General features: G+C 54.3%; 7 protein-coding genes across 7 annotated transcripts; 3 read left to right on the top strand and 4 right to left on the bottom strand.

Moving 5' to 3' along the window:
• Positions 1-1199: 1199 nt before the first annotated feature.
• SCP_1100900 (Probable D-xylose 1-dehydrogenase (NADP(+))) lies at positions 1200-2748 on the top strand (the record flags this gene model as incomplete). Its single annotated transcript, XM_027762526.1, has 8 exons — positions 1200-1241; positions 1301-1517; positions 1573-1613; positions 1672-1832; positions 1897-2060; positions 2119-2479; positions 2533-2650; positions 2707-2748. The coding sequence occupies 8 exons, from the start codon at positions 1200-1202 to the stop codon at positions 2746-2748; spliced, it is 1146 nt and encodes a 381-aa protein (XP_027618327.1).
• A 523-nt stretch (positions 2749-3271) lies between these two features.
• On the top strand, positions 3272-4485 carry SCP_1100910 (Sterol-4-alpha-carboxylate 3-dehydrogenase, decarboxylating; the record flags this gene model as incomplete). Its single annotated transcript, XM_027762527.1, has 4 exons — positions 3272-3466; positions 3514-3842; positions 3897-4380; positions 4444-4485. The coding sequence occupies 4 exons, from the start codon at positions 3272-3274 to the stop codon at positions 4483-4485; spliced, it is 1050 nt and encodes a 349-aa protein (XP_027618328.1).
• A 400-nt stretch (positions 4486-4885) lies between these two features.
• On the bottom strand, positions 4886-7292 carry SCP_1100920 (Probable acid phosphatase; the record flags this gene model as incomplete). Its single annotated transcript, XM_027762528.1, has 12 exons — positions 4886-5064; positions 5135-5280; positions 5340-5517; positions 5632-5662; positions 5715-5786; positions 5836-5954; positions 6002-6081; positions 6136-6291; positions 6345-6391; positions 6463-6496; positions 6611-6839; positions 7142-7292. The coding sequence occupies 12 exons, from the start codon at positions 7290-7292 to the stop codon at positions 4886-4888; spliced, it is 1422 nt and encodes a 473-aa protein (XP_027618329.1).
• A 430-nt stretch (positions 7293-7722) lies between these two features.
• On the bottom strand, positions 7723-8228 carry SCP_1100930 (hypothetical protein; the record flags this gene model as incomplete). The annotated part of the gene is made up of 3 exons (XM_027762529.1): positions 7723-8060; positions 8115-8147; positions 8195-8228. The coding sequence occupies 3 exons, from the start codon at positions 8226-8228 to the stop codon at positions 7723-7725; spliced, it is 405 nt and encodes a 134-aa protein (XP_027618330.1).
• Positions 8229-8315: 87 nt separating this feature from the next.
• On the bottom strand, positions 8316-8718 carry SCP_1100940 (hypothetical protein; the record flags this gene model as incomplete). The annotated part of the gene is made up of 2 exons (XM_027762530.1): positions 8316-8586; positions 8639-8718. 2 exons carry the CDS (start codon positions 8716-8718, stop codon positions 8316-8318), a joined length of 351 nt encoding a protein of 116 aa, XP_027618331.1.
• Positions 8719-9137: 419 nt separating this feature from the next.
• On the bottom strand, positions 9138-10108 carry SCP_1100950 (hypothetical protein; the record flags this gene model as incomplete). Its single annotated transcript, XM_027762531.1, has 2 exons — positions 9138-9649; positions 9700-10108. The coding sequence occupies 2 exons, from the start codon at positions 10106-10108 to the stop codon at positions 9138-9140; spliced, it is 921 nt and encodes a 306-aa protein (XP_027618332.1).
• A 266-nt stretch (positions 10109-10374) lies between these two features.
• Positions 10375-11634, top strand: SCP_1100960 (hypothetical protein; the record flags this gene model as incomplete). Its single annotated transcript, XM_027762532.1, has 6 exons — positions 10375-10405; positions 10462-10714; positions 10771-10820; positions 10956-11127; positions 11188-11359; positions 11422-11634. The coding sequence occupies 6 exons, from the start codon at positions 10375-10377 to the stop codon at positions 11632-11634; spliced, it is 891 nt and encodes a 296-aa protein (XP_027618333.1).

Here is an 11634-nt window from a genome sequence, read left to right on the forward strand (position 1 = left end):
GCTGAATTTTCGGAGTTTGTTACCGTCCTCTGCAAGGTGTCTCCCCCGGCGCCCCATTCAATTTACCATCGGAAGAAAGTAGACATAGCTCTAACAGCGAGTGGTTGGATGTTGCGATCGAGCTCCGCGACAACACTACATCAAACATCCGTCCGCGGAATGATATGGATTGACCTGTATCTATCACGACAGGTGACCTTCCACAGAAGAAGCTATGTTAACGGCAGTGGTGGTACGGTGGGTGAAAGTGAGTTGGTTCTCTGCTCAGTGTGGTGCTCAAGCGCTCACTCCTTGTACGCAGAAATCGAAGACTCGGACATAACGTAGGTTCCGTGAGGTCCTTCGGTGCGACCGAGAGATGTAAACATCGTTCCGAGGGGCACATGCACGAGCACATTGAAGAGTCCAATGGTACGGGACGGCTTGGACGACCGTCTGAAACGGACGACCGCCATCGGTTCGATCAATGAACTCTATCCGTGTGATACTCAGCCAAAGGTCAACCTTGCCATTTGGAATCGGACACGAGTAGCCTGCGTGATTGCCGACTTGGAGCTCCCCGTTCTTAACGCATCGGCTTCTGCTGAGGTTTAGTTTGTTCGTTTGTTGTATCCGGCGACGGGTGTGGTTGATAACGTCTTCCGAGGGTAAGGCAGACGCGGAGATTTGACAATTGTTGAGTGACGAATATCGGAGGAGTTCAACGCCGTATGCGGCCCTAGCCTGCAAGGGTTCTTGGACACTTTGGATGGATTGGCGGCGTACGGTGTGGGAACATGCTGAGTGCTAGTCTAAAGAGCGGGGAGACGCAACACGTTCAGGGTGCGACAGATCTACCACTAACTACGCTCAGCGCTTGAGTATCGGCGTGATGACTCGAGAATGTAGTGGCCGTAAGTAAATTAGCTTATAGAAACTTTGGAAATAACCCTTGTACTCCCCACGACACTCTCGCCGCGGTCTTAATCTTGAAGCTTGAAGACTTGAGAGAGAGCCAACATCGTTATACATATACATGGAGCCTGGTTGTGAAGTAGATGACAGTGGAAAAGAGGAATAATGGCAATATTTGGTGCAATGCCTAAGTGGGTGTCCAAATGGAGAAGGGGAGATGCTAAAGCAAGGAAATAACAGTGACTCCGGCCCGGGGTCGGAGCGGGCCCTCTGACTCTCTCATCCACGACGGTCGTCTCGGTGGTATGTCTCTAGATCTATTCTCCTTCCTGGCCCGTCTACGTAAGGTCGGTATACTCACATTCTCAGACTTATCCTTCCGTAAACTCAAATGTGACTAGGGCAGACGAACAACCCGCCAGTGGTCGAGAAGGGCGCAAATCCGCTAAGATTCGGGTTGCTGGGTGCTGCCAAAATTGCGCCAGATGCCATTGTGAAGCCCATACAATGCCACGAAGATGCAGTGCTGGTTGCGGTCGCTGCGCGAGATCAGCGACGAGTTGAGGCGTTCGGGAGAAAGTGGGGCATTCCGAAGACATACGATGGTTCTAACGCATACCAAGGTGGGTGACTCAAAGAGCCAGCATAATACAACAAGATTCGATGCTTTGAAGTTAGACCTGCTTGACAATACGGAGATTGACGCGGTCTACGTTGCTGTAATGTCCATGCCATTCTGCTCTTCGGGTGGGCTTAGATACTTTGTTTCGTTTGCAGCTGCCCAATGCTCTTCACTATGAATGGACAATGAAGGCTCTTACGGCGGGCAAACATGTTCTTTGCGAGAAGCCAATCGCCAACAATGAAGAAGAGGCACACAAGATGTTCGCTCTCGCTCAGGAGAAGAACTTGCTCCTCATTGAGACATGGCAGCCTCAGTGCGTTCCCCTCTCCTTTCAATTCTATGGCTGTAGGCGCCGTATTGAGACGTCATCCCTGCAGTTTCCATCCTGCCGTCTATCGAACGAAGGAAATTATCGAAGAGGGCGCCCTTGGCAAGATTGTGAAAATGGAGGGACATCTGTGTGTTTGGAGCTCTACCTTTGGCAAGGATGACATCAGATTCAAATACGGACTCGGCGGCGGCGCGCTGATGGATCTCGGGCGTAAGTCGTGTTCTACCCATGCACTGACAGCGCCTTACCAGTTACCACCGTGCATTAGCATACCCAATCAACCTCTTGCGCTATCTCTCTTCGTCCGAACCAACAGTGGAGTCGGCTACGACCATCTGCCGCTCCAAGAACATTGACAAGCGCGTTAAAGCGCACCTGACCTTCGCGGAATCCATACCCGCGGTTGTTATCGTTGACTCCGGAATGGATGGCTGGGGCCCGCTGCAGCTGCTCCCACCGTGGCCGAAGGTGCACGGACGCGTGGAGTGCGAGAATGGTACAGTGGAGATATTCAACTATCCGCTACCGAGCTTGTATCACTCCATCACGGTCACATTGACAGGAGGGAAGGCGGGGACTGAGCGTGTTTGGAAGCCACAGGATGGAAGGGGAGAGGGTTGGTGGTCTGCGTAGGTGTTTCTCGGAATCTTCGTGTCGTTTTCGCTCATTGAACTTGGTACAGGTACCGCTATCAACTGGAGGCCTTCATCGACAAGGTGCGCGGTCGCGAACCGCAGGCCTGGCGGACGGCAGAAGACTCTATCAATTCGATGCGTATTATTGACGCGATATATACTAAGGTACGTTTCATGCACAATATTTCTGACCATGTAAAGTGTATGTGTCTGGTGTATAGAGCGGTCTTCCTCTCCGTCAGACGTCGCAGTTTGAGCTTTGAAACCTTCGCCTGCGATTTGGCCTTGGCAGGCAAATTGCGGGGTTTTCACAGGCAATGTTTATAATCACATCGGTAGGCTTCATCGTTTGTTGCAACGGACTTACTCTCTTGACGATCCATGTATTGTACGTTCACCTACATAATACCCATCTGTCTCATCTCAAGCGGGCTCGCTCTATCCCTTCTAGTCGGAATTAAAGAGATTCCGATTTTGCGCGCTCTTCTGCAGATTATCCAGTAGTTTGAGATGGCAAAGTTATGTGGTGAGACACTCCAGCGCGAGATTGGACGCTGAAACATTTTACGGAAGATCTGGAACACGACGACCAGCTGACGGTGTAAACTCTGGATCATCCTCGACTAATCCTCGACTTCTGTGTTCGCAACAGTACGTATGGCTATGCTCACAAATTTAGAGCTGCCCTAGCCTCGATCGCGACGGTTGTGATAGTAAGTCGCCGAGGTGGACGAGGTCAACACGATCCGAGGCGCTCTCCCCAGCATCGTGTGCTCTGTCTCCTCAATGCCAGACTCATACCTCATCACTGGCGGTAACGGTCTGCTCGGTCGCCAGATCGTGCGGCTACTGCTCGAGCGCGGCGAGACCTCCGTCGCAGTGTTCGACGTGCGCGTCGCGCCGGGTGACCTCGACGAACGCGTGCGCGTCTTCACAGGCGACATCACGAAGGACCACGAAATCGACCAGGCCATACAGGACGTGCGTCGCATATCGTGCATCGCTCTCTCCTCTGACATTGTCCACAGTGCCAGGCGACTTGCATCATTCACACAGCAGCACTGATTGGGTTTACTGGCCACGGGCGCGACCTGCTCTACCGCGTCAACGTCGGCGGCACAAAACTGGTTGTCGATGCGGCTGTTGCGCACGGGGTGTCGAAGCTGGTGTACACCAGCAGTGCAAGTGCCGTGTTCGCTGGAAAGGACCAAGCGGGCGTCGACGAGACCGTGCCATACCCGGAAAAGCCGCTAGACGAATATAGCGACTCAAAGGCGCAGGGCGAACGGATCGTGCTCGAGGCCAACGGGCGGGGAAGCCTGCGCACCTGCGCGCTGCGCGTCGCGGGCCTTTTCGGGTGCGCAATTATGCATCCCCTTCTACACCGATGACGCGCTGACGACGACTGTAGGCCGGGCGACCGCGTGGCGGTACCCGGGTACATGGGGGCGCTCCAGCGCGGGCGCACGAACACGCAAATTGGGAACAACACGAACGTGTTCGACAACACCTACATCGACAATGCCGCGTACGCGCACCTCCTCGCGGCGGACCGGCTCGATCCCGCACACCCGAAGCACGCGCGTGTCGCAGGCGAGCCGTTCTTCATCACAAATGGCGAGCCGCGGCGGTTCTGGGACGTGCCCCGCGCCTTCTGGCGCGCCGCGGGTTGGCAGGAGCCCAAGAAATTCACGGTCATCCCCCGCCCCGTCGCGTTCTTCCTCGCGTCGGTCCTCGAGTTCATCGGGTGGCTGATCGGCTGGAAACCTCCGCTCACGCGGTACCTCGTCATCATCTGCACCACTACCAGGTGGTGTAACATTAGCAAGGCCAAGGATGCGCTGGATTATGAGCCCCTCGTCTCTCTTGACGAAGGGATCAAGCGTTCCGTGGAGGTGAGTCAAGTCGCACTCGCTGTCAGTGACAATACTGGAATTGATGTATTGACCACTGGTTAGTGGTACTTCGAGAGCCGTAAGAGTACCAAAAAGCAACTATGAAAACTGACATGCATGACCCCTCAAGGGTCCGAGCCTGACACGCATCCTACTGCTCTTAACGTACATATCATTTTACGGATCGGACATTCGAACAGGATAATGCGCATTCATTATTTTTGGTCTTACTGGTGCATTTTGTCCGTTGAACTCCCGGGTATAATCTCAATATATCCAGTCTCTAGTGGAATTCATTCTGTGAACCTGTTCGAAGTACTGTGCAATTAATATCTAGGCAAGAAACCGTAGGTCCAGTACAATAACGATAGAAGGACTCCAATCCATAGCGATGTGCTTGAGATGCTCCTACCCTCGCGTCTATCCACATGTAGCAGCAGAGCGGCCCACCCCAGACATGAGAAAATCTCGGCGGAGCCTGACGTACGAGAACGTGGAAATATGTCTAGGATGACCGGGCAGAAGGCACGGCGCATTCTGACTCCCAGTTTGTTGGCGTCAGCTCCCGCACGCGCTCGCGGAACGCAGCGAAGGTGCAAAACTCGGGTGAGCCAGGGAGGTGCTTGCCGTCTTGCGCGCACAGCGGTAGCGCGAGGTCTTTGTTCTGGTACCGCACGCGGACGTCTGCGGGTCACATCAATTAAGCCTAAGTTTGGTTCGCTCTGGAGAATAGAAGTATAGGAATGCAACGCACAATGCTCGTTCTCGGGCTGAGGACGGTGGAAGAGCCCGAGGACGTTCTGCCAGGTTGATGTTGGTGGCTGCGGTTGCGACTGCTTCGTAACGCTCTCTCGCCTTCGGAAGAGCTCGAACGTAAGTGCTGACGAAAAAGCCGGCCATCTGCACACCGCAAGCCTCTCAACAGCTGTGACCCATGCAAGACAGGCAGGCACACGTACTTCTCGTCATACACGTCGAGAGTGTTGCACAGCGCGGCGAGACACGTATCGTGCGTGCTGTGCACGAGGATCTTGAGCGGGTCCTGTGCGCCGCGCTCCGCCTTCGTCCGCATCTTGCCCGTCATATCGCTCAACAGAGGGCCCATGCCCAGTCTCCTCACTTCCTCGGACTTGTCTGCTCGTCGGGAACAATAACGTTAGCGTACAAATTGCAGATAGCGAGTGGAGATCTCACACCCTGCAGAAGCAGTGTGGGTTAGCGGAAGTCGTGTAAAAGAGGCCGGACACTTACCTGCGAACCATTCGTGTACGACGGCTTTCTCCTGTCGCCAAGGACTGAGTCGCCGAAATTGGGCGCAAAATTCGAGCACGCACAATGAGATCCTTCACACCGTTCTCCTTGAATTCCGGGGGATAGGGTATGCCGTGCGCCGCACACGCATTGATCTACGAGCCTATCAGCACGCAGGACATCCAGGAAGAGGAGAGTACGTGCAGTGTCGAGAACGCCAGACGCGCGCGGCTGTCCGTCGAGCCTGATAGGGTTCCCGTTGATGTACTTCGAGATTTTCTTGTCGAGCGGTTCGAGGCTGGTATTCCATGCCGTAGCGGCTGCTGCAATACTGATGAGGTTGGCATGCACGGCAGAGCGCGGTAACTACCTTTCGCATAGCTGACAATAAGCACCTCGAGCCGTTTGCACGCGTTCGTGTTCCCGAAGAGGTTTTCTTCCTTCGCATTACTGAGTCTTTTGGTGAGCAGAGCACGACTGAAGCGAGAGAAAAGGGAGGCTTGCCGTATCTTGATTTGCGGAACGAAGTCGTTTGAGGACTTGGACGCGGGATACAAGCCATGCATGACGTGCTGCAGCGATTCGATCGTCCGCGGCACGTTCGTCGAGCGGAAGTAAGCCTCGTCATTGGACTTGGCGATGTCGGGTAGGAAACTTAACCTGTGACATACTTGTATGAAGGGTACTCGGTGACTCGGACGGACACGACTCACCGATTAACGTAGAGCTGCCTCAGCGCGCGTCCGTAGTTGTACGTCGACTGTGAAGAGACAAGGGTGAGTCATATCGCTACAAGCTTTATGAGGGAAATGAGCTTAGGGTGCTGCATACCTGTCTTCCGATGTCGGTCAATTCACCCAGCAGACTTGAGTGTAATCAATAATCATATTATTGCCGTCAACCATAATAGAACAGAGTACCCTCGGAGGAATAGGAACAACGGCGATAAAAGTAGACAAACTGGGCATAACTGACTCACCATTCGCCCATCACAACGGTCCCATCGCCTCGCTCCACGACGCGTCGCGTCTGCAGCGTCTCGTCAGTCTCTCCCCCTTCCTGTCCAGCCACTCTGGGCAGTTCGGGCGTCTGGTTGCTGCCACTGGCGACAGCGGCGCGGAACTGGTGGGCAGCGTTGCAAAATAGCCAGTGCTCGGGTATGGATGCGGGTGGCTCCGCCATGCGCACACGTACTGGCGTTCGCTCACCTGCTCCTTTCGTCAGCATTGAAAATTTAAAGAGGGAATAAACGCGTGGAAGCATCTTGCGTATACGTTCAAATCGATACTTTCGTCCTCGTTAACCCTGTACGCAAGCATCATAAACACGACACGACGCTCTCCAGACGTTCGGATGGCCAGCGTGTTGTCACTCATGACACGATCCGTGACAGCGATCCACATTCGCCGACACCGCAATGTCGATTCAGAGCAGATCGAGGGCGTATTTATGAGACAATGGTGTGCCAGATGCAGACGGCTTCGTATAGACGCTGAGGGAAATCACGCACCGTGTCTCATGTAGATGTGTACCTGCTGTAGCTCGAGTTCCGGCGGTGCAATAGCATACCCGTCGACGTCGAGCGGGACATGGCCAATGCCCGAAGTCTCTGTGTTGAACGACGCGCTAGCATTCTGCCACGCGCTGTCCTCGCTGCGCATAACCGAGTGTGACGCAAATACTCCGGGATGAGAATGTAACTGAATGAGAAAAGGCAGGCCTAAAGAGAGACAGGTTAAGGAGAATGCAAACATGCATACAGGCCGCAGTGGCGTTGAGAAGGTGTGCTTTGCAAGACCAAGGTTCGCCTGGTGGAGAGCGGTCCCGTGCGCGCTCCGTGGTTACGGTTTCGCCAAACGCACCAAAGCAAGGGGCATGCATAAATCGGATTCTAGACACAGGGTCAGAAAATCCGGTTAAGCCCCCCCTCCCCCGTGGGAACTTCCCACGGTCCATATATAGATCGTAGCGGCGCTCGCGCCATTCCCCGACTCCGACGGGGTGCTCACGGTTTTTGTATGAGCAAGGGTGTGTGATTGATACGTATAGTACAAGTACAGGTATTTGTGATAGTTACAGTAATGGAAAAAACTAGACGAGCGAGGCATCGTCGTCGTCGCTGTCATCCGAGTGGCGTTGGTCAGGCTCGGAATTCGGTCGGAAGACTCCGAGGAGGGGCATGGGCTCGTCCTCGAGGAAGCCGCGGGGCATCGATCCCGGATTGGCGAGAAGGACGATGGATTGGATGTTGAGGGAGATAGTGGTGTCAGCGTTTTCGTCGTTGAGTTCAGGGTGGCTCTTGATGTACTTCCCAAGAGTGAAGAGCAGGAGGACGGCAGACTCTGTGGAGAGATTGTCATGGATTTTGGGAAGCATCGATATGGACCGCATGGAGAACTTGAAGGGCTTACACCTGTCGAAAGTCGGCACTGCAGGAGGAGTGAATTAGGGCGCATGCGGGAGAAGGTTGGGGGCGATCTTACCATCTCGATCGGCGGGCAGCACGGGGGGTGGACCTGCAGGGTGCGTTAGCGAACGTTTTGTAGTGCGAGACGTCACGTACCCCGTTGTGCGTTCACCGGAGTGGCAGGAGCCATGCCGCGGATCTTGGTTGGAGTGTTTGAGCTGGTGGTTAGCCTTGTTGAGAAGGAGAGGCCGGCATGGAATGACGGGAAGACGAGTGTTCATCTGTTGAGAATGGCACCCAGGACGGTGGCCACATGTGGCCAGGTGAGTGCTGATGGTGCAACGCAGAGTTGACGGCTGTGACCGCTCGGACTGATCAGGTCGCTGTGGGTAACGGAGCTGACAACAGAGAAGAGCGTGAGATGGGTGCTCGTCTTGAGCTGAAGGTAGTCGGAGGCTCCGACGGCGACAAAGTGGAGTGCTGTGGGGTCTGCGGTCACGAGATTGATGATGTCGTGTGCGGTGGCGATCGAGACGTGGTCCAGATGTCTTTGGGGTCGATTAGTAGTATGGCAGAAAAAGCAAGGGCAAATGGACGTACTCGGTGATGTTCGAAGGGAATGCCCTCTTGAGATACACGGGTTGCACGAGGACAAACACGTTGTTCATGGCACGTGTCATGGCGAGCATTTCTCTGCAAGAAGGTGTCAGTGTGGGTCATGGTGGATAATTGCCAAAGGGCGTGCCTGAGTTTCGACAGCGACTGAAGCACTTCAGTTCTTGTATATATGGCGTGATTAGCGGAAGTGTCTGTCGAGTGTCGGAAGGTGACTTATGGTGTCCTGGTTTTCTCGACGCGCTTTCCTTTGTTGCGGTAGGGCTTACCGGGAGTCTCATCGGATCGGTGACTGGCAAGAGCATCATCTGCGGGAGTATCAGATGCGGTGGAGTCGGTGTGTGCTGTCGGCGAGAAGCTGCAAAGAACTGCATGTTGGCCGGTATATGGCGGTGAGTGGGTATGAAGACTTACATGTCGTCGCTGTCTTCGGGCTTCTGCCTTTTTGCGGGTGAAGGCACTGGCGCGGACAGCGATGGATGCCTCATCTTGCATTTGATGCCAGTGGTGGCTGCAGGAGCATCAGTGATGGAGGCCATGGTGGCAGTTGCGAGAGGAAATCGGGCGAAGTGGGAGTTGTTCGTGGTGCGACTATTGGGGCATGCCAGTTGGCATTTGCCGTCTGGGCGCGGTCCCGAAATGGGGGCGAGAGTGTCGAGGAAATTGCGTGCGCTGCGTGGGTGCACTTTGCGAGAGGCCAGGTGCGGCCTTGGCGTTCGAATGGGAGGTCCGCGCGGTGGTCGACCTGGGTGCAGTCGTGAAGCGTGGGCGAGATGGTCGAGGTGGTGGCGCATGCGGCGGGGGGCGTGTGTTTTGCGGTGGGCAAGGCGCGGTATTGGCATTCAAACAGTAGGTCCGCGTGGTGGTCGAGGTGGCGAGTGTAGGTGGTGGAGGGCGTTGGCAGTCGAGGTGCTGTGGAGAGGGGCCATGAACGTGTGCCGAATTGCGCGCGCAGTGAGGGCGCGCGTTTCGGTCGGGCAAGGCGTCGTGTTGGGACTGCTGGATGTCAGCAAAGTGTAAACAAAATAGCGGAGAAAAATATGCACTGAGTGGGTGCGCATGTTTTGCGAGAAGCTCGGCGTGGGATTGGTGTTGGCAAGCTGGGAGGTCTGCATGGTGGTCAAGCTGTGTGCGGTCGCGAAACTTGAGCCAGAGGGGGGACGAAGCTGCACGCGCAGAGGGGGCGCGTGTTTTGCGGTCGGCCAGGCGCGGTATTGGCATTCCAATGGCAGGTCTGCATGGTGGTCGCATTGGCGAGAATGCAGGTGGTGGAGGCCGTCCGCGGTCGAGGTGCTGCGGAGAGCGATTGTGAACGCGCGCCCAGTGGGGACGTGCGTTTGGGTCGGGCAAGGTTCCGTGTTGGTATTGCTGCACGTCGCGGCCGAGTTGGCGATGGTGGCGGAGAACGTCGGTGACCGTCCGTGTCAGTGATGGAGATGTGGCTAGAGCGGTCATGAACGTGCACCGAATTTGATGCGCAGCAGTGGCGCATGTCCGCAATGAGCTGGGCGTGACGGTAAGATTTGAATCTGACATGCGAACAGTTTGTCGTGTGGGGGCAAGCGTCGGTCATTGTGGATGGCTACTTACCTCCACAGGTGTGTTCGTTCTTGCTCATTGATCGTGTCTTGCTGGCAATTGACACTGGTGTATAAAGTTTAGTAAAAATCTTGCTGCTTTCGATCAAAATGAATTTGGAGGCTCACCTGAGTTCCGACACGATGGCAAAGGTCTTTCAGGATGCGCGTTGTGGTGCGTCGAGTTTCTGTTTTCGTCATGGGACTGTATGATGGTTGAATCTTGGTCAGTGAAATTAGTCGACAAGTGGACCACACGTACGAAGGCGCCGAATCCGGAAATGGGTGCCGATAGACAGGGATCACAGTTCCTGCTCGAGACGTACGATCAGTTCGAGACAGTCGAGCATCAATTTGATGTTCAGGTCAGTTCGGGTGGGTATTTGTACCTGGTGTGGCGAAGCTCGTGCAAGGAGGTTACACTGCGTGTGTCTGGGTTTGTTTCTCAGATGAGTCTTCTGCCCCCTTTCAGGTGCTCATTCAGGTTTGTCACTTCTGCACTTCACAAGCTGCTTGCTGATGTGATTGATTCCTATCTAGGCTGCTGAGGGGAAATCCGAATCTCGCTCTGCAGACTGTTGTGGTTGCCGGTGAAGGTCCTGCATTCTGGCGAGCCATCACTGCCCGATCAAACATCTTATGATTCATGGAAATGCATGCACACTGTGGAATGACATCTGTAATCGATGATGTCTGGCTTGGCACCATGCCATGTTTTATTGCAGAGACACGTGTGCTCACGCCTATGGTGGAAGCACCGTTGTTTGACAGTGCCGATCTGAACATGGTTATTGACCCGTATGGTGCATTGGCAGAGCTAGTTGCTGGTGGAAGGCTCTCGTGGACATCAGACAATGTCGTGTCATGCATGGAGCTGAAGGGCGAGTATGATGACAGGTATGTCATGATATGAAATCATCTGTCCGCATTGCTTGAGGTGATGTTGTGTTTATGTAGGTGGTCTACTCCTGTGCAGTCATCCCTTGACATGGTGCATGCTGGTGAGCTCGTTGAGCTTTCAGTAAACTTTCGGCTTCGTGAGCATGTGAGTCCAAATGGGGAAAACGTGGGTCGCAAGTTTCTTACACGACTTGACACTGTCATGATTGTAAGTCGCTTGGGGATGAAGGTGAGTTGGTGTTCACCCGCATTTGTTTGTTATCAGAAAATGACTTCTAATGGTGGCTATAGCTGATTGCGGACTGCGAGTCAGAGCACTTGTCGATGATGCGTATTGCTGCTGCGGCTGATAACACTGGTGGAGGTAAGGCTCCGAAGAAGAGACGGTTCTCTTACCTCCAGTCTGTGCCTTCTGTTTTAACCAGTACTGAACAACACTTGAATTTGCTGACAGTATTGGACAAGACAGATGATGTAGATCAGGTAATGAAGCCGGTGGGATAG

Source organism: Sparassis crispa (assembly GCF_003851025.1).
Source record: "Sparassis crispa DNA, contig_000011F, whole genome shotgun sequence".
In the NCBI taxonomy this organism is placed as follows: Eukaryota; Fungi; Basidiomycota; class Agaricomycetes; order Polyporales; family Sparassidaceae; genus Sparassis; species Sparassis crispa.